At 53.8% G+C, this 14,665-nt stretch overlaps 4 protein-coding genes across 4 annotated transcripts; 2 read left to right on the top strand and 2 right to left on the bottom strand.

The window, feature by feature from the left end:
* Positions 1 to 23: 23 nt before the first annotated feature.
* On the top strand, positions 24 to 1,879 carry BKA58DRAFT_142422 (RTA1 like protein-domain-containing protein). Its single transcript, XM_046164618.1, has 4 exons — positions 24 to 703; positions 789 to 1,015; positions 1,074 to 1,353; positions 1,407 to 1,879. Exons 1-4 carry the CDS (start codon positions 518 to 520, stop codon positions 1,548 to 1,550), a joined length of 837 nt encoding a protein of 278 aa, XP_046025860.1. The 5' UTR covers positions 24 to 517; the 3' UTR covers positions 1,551 to 1,879.
* A 62-nt stretch (positions 1,880 to 1,941) lies between these two features.
* On the bottom strand, positions 1,942 to 4,081 carry BKA58DRAFT_142417 (mate-domain-containing protein). The gene is made up of 3 exons (XM_046164617.1): positions 3,508 to 4,081; positions 2,814 to 3,451; positions 1,942 to 2,758 (listed from the first exon to the last, which is right to left on the bottom strand). The coding sequence occupies exons 1-3, from the start codon at positions 3,989 to 3,991 to the stop codon at positions 2,165 to 2,167; spliced, it is 1,716 nt and encodes a 571-aa protein (XP_046025859.1). The 5' UTR covers positions 3,992 to 4,081; the 3' UTR covers positions 1,942 to 2,164.
* Positions 4,082 to 7,333: 3,252 nt separating this feature from the next.
* Positions 7,334 to 8,788, bottom strand: BKA58DRAFT_142393 (uncharacterized protein). The gene is made up of 2 exons (XM_046164615.1): positions 8,188 to 8,788; positions 7,334 to 8,138 (listed from the first exon to the last, which is right to left on the bottom strand). The coding sequence occupies exons 1-2, from the start codon at positions 8,612 to 8,614 to the stop codon at positions 7,513 to 7,515; spliced, it is 1,053 nt and encodes a 350-aa protein (XP_046025858.1). The 5' UTR covers positions 8,615 to 8,788; the 3' UTR covers positions 7,334 to 7,512.
* Positions 8,789 to 10,216: 1,428 nt separating this feature from the next.
* Positions 10,217 to 14,652, top strand: BKA58DRAFT_313741 (uncharacterized protein; the record flags this gene model as incomplete). The annotated part of the gene is made up of 8 exons (XM_046167443.1): positions 10,217 to 10,290; positions 10,350 to 10,906; positions 10,958 to 12,229; positions 12,548 to 13,024; positions 13,127 to 13,454; positions 13,533 to 13,905; positions 14,020 to 14,366; positions 14,421 to 14,652. The coding sequence occupies 8 exons, from the start codon at positions 10,217 to 10,219 to the stop codon at positions 14,650 to 14,652; spliced, it is 3,660 nt and encodes a 1,219-aa protein (XP_046025857.1).
* Positions 14,653 to 14,665: the final 13 nt, after the last annotated feature.

Raw genomic sequence — 14,665 nt, 5'->3', positions numbered from 1 at the left:
ACGACACGATTTACGACGTATTCTGGAAGCGACACTGAAGACTTCGTCCTGCTACCCCGTGTTTGACACCACCATACGCGAAGAACTAATGTAGGATATTAGAGGAAAGAACAAAAAGAGTGGAGCTTAGTATTCTGGCAGCAATGCGATTGGCGCGTCGTATCTGAGCGCGCTAGTCGTATGCACAGACCGTTCTCCTTCTCTATCCGGGATATCTACGCATCCCAACAAACGGCGAGAACGTTGCTCGGGGAATCTATGTACGAGTATAGAGGATCTAGATACGCGGATACGCTAGAGGGGCTGTGCCCCTCGGTTGTTTGTTCATCATGACTTCTTTACATAAAGACGTTGCTACACTTCTGTCCATCTGCCAACCTCAGTCAACACACCAACAGTCCCATGGTGTACTACTACAAACACATCTCAACCTTCCAAACACATTTCCATCATTGATCGGCTTGAATCAACAGTACCAGACAGGCTCCTGCCTCATACCCCTATCCTCCAACCCAAGATGTCAACACCAGGGCCAGTAGACGACTCAAACGCGATACCAGAGTATGTACTCTGGCCGTACACACCCACGATCGCGGCCGGTGCCATTACCGCCGTGATCATGTTCATACTGTTCTTCATCCACACATACCGCCTTGTCAAGAACAGGACATGGTTCTGCATACCCTTCGTCATCGGAGCTCTGGTGCGTATCCTCCCCTCTTCCAGTCCTCCAGATTCTATGTGCGAAGCTACTTCGCTACAAAAACACATACTAACAACCACTCCAGTGTGAAGCTATAGGATACTCCGCTCGAGCCGCAGCCCACAACGACACCGAGAACAAAACCCCCTACATCATCCAATCCACGCTCATCCTCCTTGCACCCATCCTCTTCGCAGCCTCCATCTACATGATTCTCGGTCGTCTCATTCGCCGTACAGACTCTGCTGAATACTCGTTGATCCGAGTAAACTGGTTGACCAAGCTCTTCGTTGGCGGCGATATTCTCTGCTTGTACGTTCCCGGACAATACATAGCTCCCAAGAACCATCATGCTGACATGATATTCTAGTATGATCCAAGCCGGTGGCGCCGGCATACTCGTATCCGCCTCCGACGCTGACGGCTTCAAGCGCGGCGAACACGTCATCCTCGGCGGCCTCATCCTACAAATCCTCATCTTCGGCTTCTTCGTCGTCGTAGCCGGTATCTGGCACGTACGACTCCAAAAGGGACCCACAGCTGCGTCTGCAGATATCCCTTGGACGAAGTTGATCTGGTTCTTGTATGCGGCTAGTGTGTGCATTACTATTCGTAACCTTTGTAGGGTTATCGAGTATGCGATGGGCAAGGTATGTTTCGTCTTTCTCGTGGTGCTTGATTAACTGCTAATGGGTGGATGTAGGATGGTTATCTCCTGTCTCACGAATGGCCCATCTACGTATACGACTTCCTGCCTATGATGATTACGCTCATCGTGTGTGTCTGGTGGTACGATCCGAACATCAAGCCGGCTCGCAAGGGAGATATTGAGTTCGCTCGTCGATAGATGGGCTTGGAACTTGTTTGTGTCAGCGACGCCGAGGTCAGGGCAGCACAGTTTCAAGAGACTTGTGCATGCAATAGCCCGAGAGACAGCTTCTGTGCTGGCAAGAAATGTGTGTTCTTTGGTTTCCTTCGTGTAGCGTTCATGTTTATGTTTTCCGGTCTGCGGTAGTCGTCGATAATGGGTCTTTCACGCCTGTTAGAAATGTTCTATTAGACACCTAGTATAGCTCATGCAAGTCATGCTAACATGACACGAGAAGTTTTATCATATCTCTCAACGCCTTCTTGGTCCTGCGGAGATCATTGTAGCCAGCTCTTTACCATGTGTGAATTGTTGTACCATTAAGCTTGTACTGATTTCGTATATCTTCGACGTCGCAGGCCTCGTTTCCCATCTATCGAAAGCATAGGGCCCCATGTTTTCTACATCTTCTCACCTCATCCAAGGAAGAACTTGAACAGCTCTGCAGCCTACATTAAGATGAGAACATGCAAAGTAGACAACCTAAAGTCAATGTAGGCTCCAGCGTGTTCGGTTTGTTTCCTTGAATGAAGTGTACTTTTGATGATCTCGCTTTGCTCCACCCGTTAAGCCCAACTCTCAAACGATATCGTCTACTCCTGCCTTTCCCGCGCATCATCGATCGCCTTATCCCAATTATAAAACTTCATATAGATACCTTCGGATATCGTAATGCAGCTCGAACCAACCGCACACCCAGTCCAAAGCCCCACCAACTTCATATCCTGCTTGAAACAAAGGAAAAGCGCCAACGGCACCGCGATAACATAGTACACGAAGAGATTGCACCAGCCCCCAATGTTCTGTTTTCCCAGCCCGCGGAGCAAGGCGTTTACAAGTGCGGTCGTGGAATCCGCGAATTGGAAAGCAGCAAGGAGCGGAAGTACGGTGGCGACTATGCTGACGACTTCCGGGTCGCTGGTGAAGGCTTTGGGGAGGACGTTGCGACAGGCCGTGAGGAAGGCAAAGTCGATGAGGCCGATGGCCAGGAAGGTCAAGATGTATGTCTTTGTGGCGGTGCGGGCTGCGGAGAGGGAGCCAGCGCCGATTAAGTTGCCCAACCGGGTTGAGACGGCTACGCCGACGGAGAAGGGGACGTGGTAGATGGCTACTGCGAGGGTCATGACGATTGACTGCGCTGCCAAGTGAGCTGTAGAAAGATAGCTTGTCGAAAAGGTAAGAATGTCCTATAAGAGGATTAGCGGGTGCTCCATATCAAAGGATGCAGTGCATGTAACTTACAAAAGCCAACCACTCAGTCTCCACCATGACGATACCAGGAACCGCCAGCTTGGCCATTGGTCCCCAATGTGTAAATGCAGCTTTTGTGAAGCCGCCCCAGCATTCCAGCGAAGACGGGTTAACGAAGTATACGTAGATCCAAAGCAGTAGCGGTAGGAGGTTGTTAGAGATGACAGTCGCAAGGGCAGCACCCGTGAGATCCCAATCCAGAACGAAAACGAAAACATAGTTCAGAGCTATGTTGATAGGCGTTGCAATAAGCAACACGAAAAGCGAAGCGTTGAACAGGCCCTGTGCTTGCGTGAATCGCTTGCCAGCTTCGAAGATGGCATATCCTGGCGCTCCTGCGAGGAGCAACGAGAGGTAGTATCCAGCGAGATGCGCGATCGCCTTCTCAGGCACGAGGGCTGCCAGAATCCAGCCAGAACATAGCCAGATAGCTCCGATGGGGATGGTCACAGCTAACATGAAGAGTATCATGCGCTGGAGATGGAGTCCTACCATGGTCTTCTTTCCGGAACCGTAGGCTTGCGCGCAGAGAGTGTCTAGTGATGTGGCCAGTCCTTCGTAGATTGCTAGTCCGGTGATGTTGGCTGTCATTGTGGCTAGAGAGACCGCTCCAAGCTCATCCGTTCCGACTGTGCAGAATGAAAATTAGCTTGCATCCAATGCCTGTTTTTTTTTGAGTACTTACTATGCCCAACGACGAATATGGTCACCAAACTGAATGAGTACTGCAGTAGATATGTCCCCATGAGCGGGACGCTATACTTCAGCAGCAACTTGGCTTCCTGCCCTGCTGTCGTTCCCAACTCTTCAGTCGTCCCATCTCGTCCAAGCAGGCTCTCAATCTCAGAGGGATCCGGAATCGCGCCATACTGATTCTGCTTCGCCGCGTTTTCGTGCGCCCTGAGTAAGCCGACGCGCTCAGCCGTGCTGGTAGAGAACCTGCGCGCCTCGGGAGCGTCCATTGTGTTATATGTAACGCCGCCACCAGATGTAAACGGAAACGGAACAAACCCCAGCGCTAAAGACGATATGTCATAGTCGTATTCCAGGTGCGTGACTTCGATGTGCTGGGCTTTGTCCTGGTGTTTCGATCTCACAGTTGTCGGCTCGGGCAGCCAAAGTGGGGCCGGGAGCTGGGCCTCTGCCATCAATGGCGCATCTCGGCGCATGGCGATATCGGGCAGCTTGCAGCGAAGCAGTAAAGCGTCGGACGACTAACGAGGGGCGGGCATAGTCTTGCCTGTGCCGTGTGGAGTTTCTGTGCGACAGGTGCCCGGATGCGGGAATGTTTGTCCAGAGTCTGCAGCTTTTCACGAGGTTTTTGTGGTGCGAGAGGGCACTGTCGCGGGCTCATTTCCCGTACCAGGCTTGCTCCAGGGTCTCCGCTGCTCTCATTGCCATGTTTACTGCGAGCTGTGCCTGCACCGACCATTCGCAACGGCGGGCCGCAAGAGATAGTCTGGTAAGAGCGAGGCGTTGGGGTGCGTGGCGATGATCGTACCATCGTAATGCGAGTCGGAAGGAACCCCATTGGCGCGCAATGGTTCGTGTTTCAATCATCTCCGAGACTCCCGGTTCGCGCTACTGTCGAGCACGCATGCTGGACTACCTCACCGAGCATTTCCAGAGATGCGCGAACTGCATGGCTGAAGACGGGAAAGACGATTCGTCTGCGTGTTGTCGTTTGAAATGGGGGCATGCGCGAGACGGAGTTTGGGGACTTTGGCTGACCTGCGTATAGCTTTTCATGACCTAGTGAGAGAACTATCCTCGGTCAGCATATCCTCGAGTATCCTGTACTCAATCATTGATCCTGGACCTTCTGACTCCTCTCCGAGTCGCGGACGTCGTAGTCGTACTGTCGTTGTGCAGATGTGTTATCGAGCATGAAACGGAGCTCAATGTGTCATATTGCGTTGACAAGAACAAAGGAAGTGGGTTGAACTACCTGTACTACAAACGACGACTGAACGTCAGTGTAACGTCGCCATGACAGCTAAGGCCCGATGCGAGGCAAAGGGTGTCAGAACCATGTTAGTCTCGATACGGGTGAAAGACCATGCCCAGGACAGCCATCTTGCACTCTACACCTAACTTGCCAAGTATCAAGAAAATCGAGTCGAGTCCAGACTGTCATATTCGTACCCGATGCCCTTATTAGCATCTACCACATCTTCACACAGTTCCTTCGCTCTGTCATCGGCGCGACATGTATACTCGGATTTCCAGACTGCAGTTCATGTAAACTGGTAATCGGATCTTATTGCTAGTACCAAATTTCAAAAGTATTTCTTCCTACCCGTACAGGCAGGCGAATTGTCTAGTATATCTTTTACGATGTCCCAAACCTGATACATAACGATGTCGTGTTTGTATGTGTATATACTATACGAAGCCAAACCCGGATTTCAGCGAAAACGAAACATTGCAATCACATGAGTATAGCGTAGCGATCACTCACTGCTAGATGGCCTCAAGCACATATATCTCATCACATCTCGAGCGGTTGTTTCTTTGTATACGTGCTGTCAATGCATGTTTTTATTTTATTTTAGGAAGGCTTCAAGTTGAGCGTTGGATAGCCCGTCTCACCTACGAAGTGCGAAGTGTTCCGCAATGATTGCAAGCACATGAGACATCGCTCCGGTCTCTCTCATCTACCAGGCCGCCAAAAACATGTACAAAAGAGCAAGTCAAACATATCGGCCACAGTCTGACATCACATCACCCTTCCTGCCCATAGAAGCAGCCTACGTAAGATCACCAGGTGACATACACCTACATGTAACCATCGTGACAATGTAACGCCAACTCGCTCACATTCTCCCGGTGGCACAAACACACAGCAGCGATCTTACATCACCCTCCGCCCCCATCATCCATCCACTGCATCCTTATATCCCACCCACCCTTATTCCCAGCACCGCGCCGCTTACATACCACCCCAACTCCATCCGCTCGATCCGAATCTCCGAGCCCACCACAGCCCTATCCCCCACAAAAAATATCATCAGCAAAATACGCTTGAAGCCCAAGAACTCTACATGCAGATGCCTGGGATCCTCCCCCCATGACCACGACTCAAGATATTGATCAGTGCACTCAAGACATGCCTCGCGCAAAGCAAGTAGCCCGGTGGGGGGACACAAACAGGCCAAGGTTCAGGCAACTTGCTGATCCTTTTCTCGGCGGCATCATGGCGGAACCAGCGTAGAATTACGTCAGGGACGCTTTTGCCCAGCCCGCCGAGAGGAACAAGCGCGGGGTGGGGTGGCGCGAGCAAGCGAATCCCGTAAGAGAAACGGAAGAGTAGAGCAGAGACTAAGCGGTTGTACGTAAGAGGTAAGCCGTCCTTTATGCTGTGTCGCTCGCAACTCGCATCGTGCGATCTGCCCGCCTATTCATTCCGCACTGCGTTCCGCACTGTAGGATCAGGAAGGATGCGATGCTCAATCGGATGAGTGTTTCCCGGCGAAGGATTGGATTGGTGTCAATGTATATCCATCTCCATCAACGGAAGTATCGGCAGCGCAAACTTCTTTACTGCACTCATGGCGTGACTATCGCCGTGCATCTGCATTATCGAAAGGTTCTTCAATGGGAGGTTTTCTACTGGTTCGTGCTGGGAATGCTTCCTCACACCTAGAATAGGCTTAGATGTATCCTGGGGTATACATGTACTACAACGCATCAAGCATAACGTGCACATACGCCTGGGCAAGCTGCAAATCTATCTATCAATAAACCCGCCCAGGTGCTCCCCCCACGAACGAAAACAACGAGGAACGGCAAAAGGACCGAGCGCGCGTCTGCATCTGCATCGGCGTCGGCGCGCCAAAGTAAAAAGCGGTTGACAGGACCCTGTTACTGTACATACATACTTCCGGAGTCCCGTACCAGTACCATCAAACTTGACGCGTTGAGCTGCAATGCATAATGTGGACTGTGGAGTAAGTGCCACACCGTGTGGGAGGAGACGAAGAAGGGAAAAAGGAACACTGATGCTGATCAGCAAAGCCGTGCACGCGCGACGACGCTCTGTGCAATTAAGGGCGGTAAAGGAGAACAACGCGACGACGCAATGCGACGCGTGTTCTGGCGAGGATAAGAATCGTGTTTGATGGCCATTGGGGAGTGGGTATTCTTTCTTTTCGCGGCTGGGATGCGCAGAGTGAGGCTCAGCGAGTGACGGTGCATGCAATGCAGGTTGTGATGATCGCTGGCACTGGGGTGCACGTGGGTGGCTGTGGCCGGCTCCGAAGACCGCACCGCACGTCGCTGTTGAATGTTGAGTGCGTGCTGCCGACGCATAGCAATCTCAGATTTGAACATTGTTGAGTCGCGGGCGTAATTGTGAACTCGTGGATTATTATTACCGAGTATTAGGAGTACACCTGTGATCGCACATACACGAGACGGAGCTCAAACGTGATAAGACTGAAGACGTGAAGAATTTGAAGAATTTGATTATGTAGTGACGTGAAAGTGAAACCATTGACGATGTCAGATGTAGTCTATGAGACATTCCAGCCCAGAACGTGAAGGAAAAAAGCCAAGCCTGGCTTGTAAACATGGAACCGATCAGAGGGTTCTTACATGGAGTAACGCCGAGAAATGCAATGGACAATATGTACAGACCGAATGCATCGAATATCGACAGTGTGAAGTGAACGCTAATGCAGAGAGAAAATCAATCGGGCCTCGCGAGGATCGCGGCGATAGCGTCACAAGGAGCGCAAGGCTGGGGTTTACGTTGCGGCGCTTCGGCAGCTTGAGGCGGGCATACGCACTCGTCGTCAGAGGATTCGGAGACGGATATCTGACGTGCTTGCGTCAGGCCCGGAGCGTTCATTGGTACGAAGAAAGATTCGCGGCGATCGTACTGCGGGGTGCAAGAGCCGTCTTCGTTTTCTAGGAAAACCGACGCCCGTCTCGAGAAATGGCCTCTGGATGGCGCGTCGTCGCACGAGGGGTATGCAGTGCCCCAGAAAGGCAGCTTTGGAGGCGTGCCTTGACCGTTGTATGGTACGTAGATGGATCCACCACGCGGCCTCAGGAAAGGGCTTGGGTCGTCAAAGTCCTCGAATGGACTCTCGCTGGCACTCTTATCCGACTCCTCTTTCGTAGCCTCGAGGTGCGACCGTTGTAGTGCGATCTCGAGCTCTTCGGGCGAGAATGGTTGCGAGGGGTTACGAGTGCGGTCTGAGCCAGTAGCGGGTCTCGAAAGCTGTTGGACAGAGCTGGAGCGGCGAGCGCCTTGTGATTGTTTCCGGCGAGCATCGCGAGGGTCTTCGGTTGGATTGCGGGAGAGGCCGACTAGGCATGTCAGTACCGCATCAGTCATGTCACAAATAGTCAAACACACCATTGAGCACATCCCCTTCGTCGTCAGACGCCTCTTTGATGTTTGCCGGCCTGTCGTCACCGGCGATGCTCGCTCCGATGCCGCTGTCTACCCACTCTTCAGCATCGTAGTCTGAGGAGCAACTTCCTCTCCGACTTCGGTGCATACTACGACTACGGCTCCGTCTCCTGAAGCTGCTCCTACGGCTCGGTAGCCTGCTACCCATGGGTGAGTATAGAGAGGCGTTGCTGTGGCGGCGCCATGCAGTCGAAAAGCTGAAAGCCTCGAGCTTTTTCTTGTGTTCAGGGTCGACGGCGCGACGGTACTTGAGGGGAGGCATCTTCTCTCCAGGCTTGTAGAAATCCGACTCGGGCTCCTCTGGTTTTGCATTCTTGTGTGAGCCAGCAGTGAGAACGCGCTTTAAGCGAGTGCGAAGATGGCCAGGCATTGTGGGCGAAGTGTGTGGGTGAGATGGTGGGCAATGGGCGGTAGGGAGCTGCGAGGGTGATTAAAGTGGTAGAGTGTGAGGGTTGGTGTGAATGTGTAGAGTGTAAAAGCGTTGTTGAAGAACAAGCGCAAGGGCACTGCACTCGGAAGGATGGTCCGGTATGATGTCGGCAGCAGTGTGAGGCTGATTAGGGAGTGGGTCGGGGCACAGACGGCGGTGCTATCCTTGCCCTGGTCGGGTGCTGGGCAAAAGATGGAGTATCCGAAACTGCGGTGGGACGCTCCAGAGGTCGGGCACAGTGCACTGGGGAAGAGGGAGGGTTGGATGATATGGTGACAGCTGCAGCGGATGAAACGCGCTGCAAGGCTAGAAGAAAACGCGGAGAAGCGCCCTGCACTCAATAAGGCGATGTTGGGCTTGGGCTTGGGAGTGACGGAGGCTCGCTACGACGCTGAACCGACGAGCGAAGGGGGGGTCAACTGCTCCCACTGCGCGACACTATTGCTGCATGCATGCCTGGCGGTAGAAGTTTTCTAGAATGGAAGCAGGCGCGAAAAGCGCAACAGACGGCGGCGTGAAGCGACTGGGTTGTAGGTCGGCCGAGCACCTGCTAGCGACAGCCCAGTGCTAGAAAAGGTGGGCCAGACTGCGCGCGGGTGAGCGCTAGGCTAATGGAGGGTGAACTGCCGTTGGGAGTCGCATCCATGGGCTTGCCACTATCGTTAATTCGCGCACCCGCAGGCCTCATTCGCTGACTGTCGGATAGTGGCAGCGCAGGTGCGGAAGGTGGTTGGGATGGTGCGTTGAGACGGTGCACGCCGAGCCTCACCAGATGCCATGGGCAGCGTATTCGAACAGCCTGGAATACGCGGCGCTCGACTTGTCATGCAAACTTCTGTCAAGATCGGACGTCCCACCACAGACCAGGCCCATTCAGATTCAGTTGCCGCGTGCCTGCATTCGGCCTACCTCAATACGTCTTGGTCAGGTGCTCGGAAATTGCGCAACCAGTGTGGGGTAAATTCGTGTGGGACAGATCGGTGAAGTCATCTCTATACTTGTAGGGCACACCGCAACGCGAGATTGAACGTGCGGGCGTATCATATCTACATATTCGTCACTCTAGGTCATCCGTCAGGAAGCACTGCCATCCACCTTCAAGGTTACTCACCCTTCAAGTCACCATGTTTGCCGAGGATCCGCCGACGGCCCTCCGACCTCAAATCGAGTGATCGTTTACCAGGATGACGCTGCCCCGCATGTCAAACAACTTGCTTTGGCTCCATGTGCACCTTCACCTGCACCAGCGACAGCTCGAACCGCTGCAATGGGCATGAGGCGTGTCTGTTTGTGGCTGGAACGCGGTAGCTAGCCATGCCATTGGAAGGTGGGGGCCTAGCTCCTGCAGCTATCCCCTCTATATGACCTCATCGGCGTCGAGCTAGGTAGCTACAACAAACGCCATCACACCGTCGACTTCACGAGCTGTGCCCTGCTTTCTGCTACTCTAGTCCCACGCTTGAGCTGATCCTTGACTACAACTAGAGCCTTCCAAGCCCATCCTCCCGCTGCATCCTAGCTACCTAGGTAAACAGCAACACCATGGAGAAGATCAAGAGCGTCCTTCATGGCCACAAGAAAGACGACAATGTCGCCCACGATGCGCCCACATCTTCGTCCACTGCTGGGGGGTATGTACTTACACTGGCTTGAGCGCCGCCCATACTAACATCAGTCCCAGTCAGGAACACCCAATCTACGACCAAAACCAAACTACTGCGCACAAGAAACGGAATGACACCCCAGGACAGCCAATGTACGACATAAAAACCACCAGTGGCGCTCCATACACAGAGCTGGCCCATTCAGGCGACTCTGCAGGCCTTCACGGAAGTGATGCACATGGAACACCCACACAAGTCGGTACCGATGGGCCCATTGGCACAACAGCAGCTGCGACTGGAGTTAATGATCCCATCCGGACGCAACATCACACGAGTACCTCGCAGCCCCTCCAAGGCGCAACCACGACTGCTGGAGGAGCTCAACGTCCCGATGCCTACCCCCATGGCCACACTGCGGACCCAAGTGTCGCGAGCATCAAGAGCGGCGTGATTGGGTTCGGTCCTGGAGCCAGCCAGGGACATGCTGCCATGTCGACACACAACCCCACTCAAGAGTATTTGGGTCAAGACCAAGTAGTCGGAGGCGGAGATCATGGAACTGCCGGAATGACCAAGGGAGCGGGAATGACCGAAGGAGCAGGCGTCATCCCAGGCCAGACATATCCCCGTACGTAGATCTAATCTACTATCCAACGCGCAAGACCTGACCAGAGTGTAGAACCCAGTGCAATCGATCGTGATTCAATAGGCGCTAATCCTGCCTACGCGAGGGAAACACAGCCATATGAGAACACTTTGCGACAGGAGAGCTACACCGCCGATACTGATCGATCGTTCCCTCTCGCTGGCGGTGTCATCTCAAAACCTCACCAAGACCCCATATCCACGCAATATCCCACTGAGCACACCTCGCCTCTTCACAACAAAGGCATCAGTGAACTCGAATCTGGCACAACAGAGAGGGGAGTCGGTGTTAATGACAGCCCCTCTCACGACAGTTATGGAAGGGAAGGGCTGGCTGGAGCAGCCGCGGCCGCCACTGCCATTGGCGCTTCTCAGGCACACTCACAGCCAGAGAGGCAGCCAGACGGACAGGGTGCTCGCAACCGAGGTCTTCATACTCGTCAGCTTTCATATAGACATGTTGCACCGGGAGACACTACGGGATCTACTCAGACAGGCAATGTTTCGAGCCAGCCGACGTCAGACCACCATCCCGAAGTTTTGGCAGCTGCTACCGCGGCCGCTACGACTGCAGCTGCCTCGAGATCTTCCGCCCTTCCCCCTTCTGCCCAGGGGCATGAGTACGGGGCCCGGGATGTCAACGAATCAGAAGCTACTCAGTCTAATATCGCTGGAGCCCCGACGACTGGCATGTCGAGCACTGGCGAGCGTCCACTAAATCCCCGACTTGAGTCACACAGGCACATTCCTGGCGAATACATTGCTACACCCAGCGACGAGAAAACATTCCTCAACTACGCCCCTGTTATTCAACCCTCATCCACAGACGCAAGCGCACCGATTGCGGCCGCAGAGCCTACGTCTACATTGGACCCATCTCACGTGCAGCATTCGAGCATTGACCCCACGTCTGCAAGCGAACCTCATGAGCTTAGACACACTGGGACACTTGGAGAGCCCCAGCCAAAGTCGGCAGATGAACATCACTACGCTCGCGATGCTGCCATTGCCGGAGGTCTTGGTGCTGGTGCAGCGGGCTTAGGTGCGCATGCAGCTTCGAAGACTCACGACACCCAGGACGTTGCTGATAGCCAGCCTTTGTACGAAGAGTCAAGCCCGTACAGTAGTAAAATGCTCGACCCTCGTGTCCTAGGCGATTCTAAGCTAGAGGAGCGGAGGTTCGATGAGCAGAGGTTCGATCCACTGGCCAAGACTGAGGCGGCTCCTGCCAGTGGTGCAACGATCTCTGGTCCTCCTGTCTCACACAGCCCATCCGAGACCACAGACTCACAGCACAATTACGGCCGTGACGCTGCAGTACTGGGTACAGGTGCTGTAGGAGCCGCTGGGATGCACCATATCCTTCACCAGAACGATACTCCTAGCACTACTACCACTGCGATTCCCGAAAATTCTTCTTACACTTCTGCCACGGGACCGAATGTTGCTGCCCCTCAGCAAACCTCAAACTTCTCCAAGCCACTCACCACTGCGAGTACCTCTACTGCTCAGCCAGCTGGGAACGATCACTTCTACGGTGCCACTGGAGCCCCTGCCCCAATTCCAGATACGAGTGCACAACAACCATCAAGTGGCCTAAGTCAGACATCTACCGTCAGTGCAGTCCCTGAAAGACATCCTGAGCACCACTACGGTCGCGATGCTGGCCTCGCCGGAGCTGGCGCTGCTGCTGCTGCTGGTGGTCTCTATGCTGCCAACCGTGACAACACCGACAGCGGACCAGCTTCAAGCACTATCGGACCTCACTCCAGCAACGCTGCCAACATCATGGACCCTAGGGTTCAGCCAGAGCCAAGCAAACAGATACACCACAACGTCGGACCGACAACTGAGGACCCTGCGTCGCGTACGATCGGCCCGCACAGCAGCAACATTGCCAATATCGTCGACCCAAGAGTTAAGCCTGATCCATCCAAGCAAAAGGAGCACACCACGGTTGGACCTCATCAATCAGACACATTGAACCGCCTAGACCCCAAGGTTGACGAGAAGGCTGGTCAGCAGAACGAGCATCACTATGGCCGGGATGCTGCCTTGGTTGGAGGTGCGGGCGCCGCCGGTTACGGTGCATACCAAGCTGGTAATGCGTACGGCGATTACAAGACGACGCAACCCGGATCACACGAAGCTGGCAATGCTGGTACTGCGTATGGTAATCAAAGCATGACACAGCGAGCACAAGACGCTATCAATGCGTATGGCGACCACAAGATGACTCAGCCTGCCGCTTCCATGCCAGACCAGAGATACGATCCCACGGCAGCCGGCGCACGAGCGACCAACCCAGTTTCTCCAACAAGCCAATACAACTACAACGATCCCACTACGCAAAGCAATGTCAATCGCACTGATCCCAACGACCACATCAACAGGAATGTTGCGCTTGGAGGAGCAGGTCTTGCAGCTGCCGGATTGGGGGCAGGAGCTTACGCAGGATCCAAGCATGACGACAACACCACTCAGCTTCCACTTCGACAGAAGCAAGAGCTTGCGTCTTCTGGTCAGACTGCGTACCCAACGCAGGGAATGGCACAGTCTTCCTATCCCATGCACGAGACCAGCACGAGCACATCGTACCCCGCCTCAAGCACCATCGCGCCTTCCGGTCAAACTGCGTACCCAACCCAAGGACTGGCACAATCTTCCTATCCTATGTACGAAACTACCACGACTGCCTCATATCCCACCTCAGGTACCATCGCACCACACAACACGCATACCCAGGAAATGTCATCTCAACCCTGGGGACCTGGGGCAGTTCCCGTCAACGATAGTCACGACAAGCGCAACGCCGCTCTTATGGGTGGTGCTGTAGGCGCAGCAGGGCTGGGTGGTGCAGCTTACATCGACTCCCAGCATCAAGACGAGCGTGAGGCGGAAGAGCGTCTCAAGAAGATTGCCCATGATCGCGAGAAGGAGCAGCATAGACTCGACAAGGAACAGCACAAGCACGACAAAGAAGTCCACAAACACGACAAGGCCGTCGCAGCACACGAAAAAGACGAGCATCGTCTGGCCAAGGAACACGAGAAGGAGCAAGCGCGTCTGGTCAAGGAACAACATCACCGTGAGAAGGAGCTTGAGAAGGAGAATGAAGGCGAGGAGAAGAAGAAGCACGGCCTTCTTGGATTCTTGCACCGTGATAAGTCCAAGAAGGAAAAGTCGACTGCCAGTCCTGAGTCCTCACCGCGCCAGTCTCGCGACTACAGTCCTAGACACTCCAGAGAGTATGGCGATGATCATCCCGACTCACCACGCTGGAAGGGCAAGCACCTTCTTCACAAGGACCCACCGAAGGGCCACCCGGCCCGTGAAGCTATGGAGCACCAACAAATGACTGAGTCGTCTGGTTCGGTAGGAAAGAGGGAGCACATGGGTGTTGATGGTCCGATTGGCAACCCAACCATGATCTCGGGCGATCGGTAAGCTCATGCTCAGGGGTTTGACAGTGTTGATTAGTTCTAACGTACCCACAGTGAAACTCAGCACGGCGTCTACGGTGCGCATCCTATCTCAGATTTAGACCGCGACAACACGGTCACTGAGCCACACACTGGTCTACCCATGAACACCGGGCGCTTCGGCACCGGGGCTGGTGGAACAGACAATAATCCTGCCATTCATGGTCACCATGAACATTCTGGTCCGGCACCGGGTCAGAGTACTACAGATTGGGAGGCCATCAGAAAGGGCAATACGCCATACTGATTTCTTGATCGAT

The sequence above is a fragment of the Alternaria rosae genome, assembly GCF_020736505.1.
Source record: "Alternaria rosae strain MPI-PUGE-AT-0040 chromosome Unknown BKA58scaffold_4, whole genome shotgun sequence".
Classification (NCBI taxonomy): domain Eukaryota; kingdom Fungi; phylum Ascomycota; class Dothideomycetes; order Pleosporales; family Pleosporaceae; genus Alternaria; species Alternaria rosae.
The sequence above is the reverse complement of the archived record's forward strand: the minus strand, read 5'-3'. Positions and strand labels throughout refer to the sequence as shown.

Bases quoted from the DNA above. Each gene is read 5' to 3' on its own strand.
- BKA58DRAFT_142422 (XM_046164618.1), top strand. From the start codon at position 518: ATGTCAACACCAGGGCCAGTAGACGACTCAAACGCGATACCAGAGTAT. The intron at 1,016-1,073 runs GTACGTTCCCGG...ATGATATTCTAG, and splicing joins GGCGGCGATATTCTCTGCTT to TATGATCCAAGCCGGTGGCG. The intron at 1,354-1,406 runs GTATGTTTCGTC...GGGTGGATGTAG, and splicing joins TCGAGTATGCGATGGGCAAG to GATGGTTATCTCCTGTCTCA.
- BKA58DRAFT_142417 (XM_046164617.1), bottom strand. From the start codon at position 3,991: ATGCGCCGAGATGCGCCATTGATGGCAGAGGCCCAGCTCCCGGCCCCA. The intron at 3,452-3,507 runs GTAAGTACTCAA...CATTCTGCACAG, and splicing joins CATATTCGTCGTTGGGCATA to TCGGAACGGATGAGCTTGGA. The intron at 2,759-2,813 runs GTAAGTTACATG...ATCCTCTTATAG, and splicing joins AGACTGAGTGGTTGGCTTTT to GACATTCTTACCTTTTCGAC.
- BKA58DRAFT_142393 (XM_046164615.1), bottom strand. From the start codon at position 8,614: ATGCCTGGCCATCTTCGCACTCGCTTAAAGCGCGTTCTCACTGCTGGC. The intron at 8,139-8,187 runs GTGTGTTTGACT...TGACATGCCTAG, and splicing joins CGAAGGGGATGTGCTCAATG to TCGGCCTCTCCCGCAATCCA.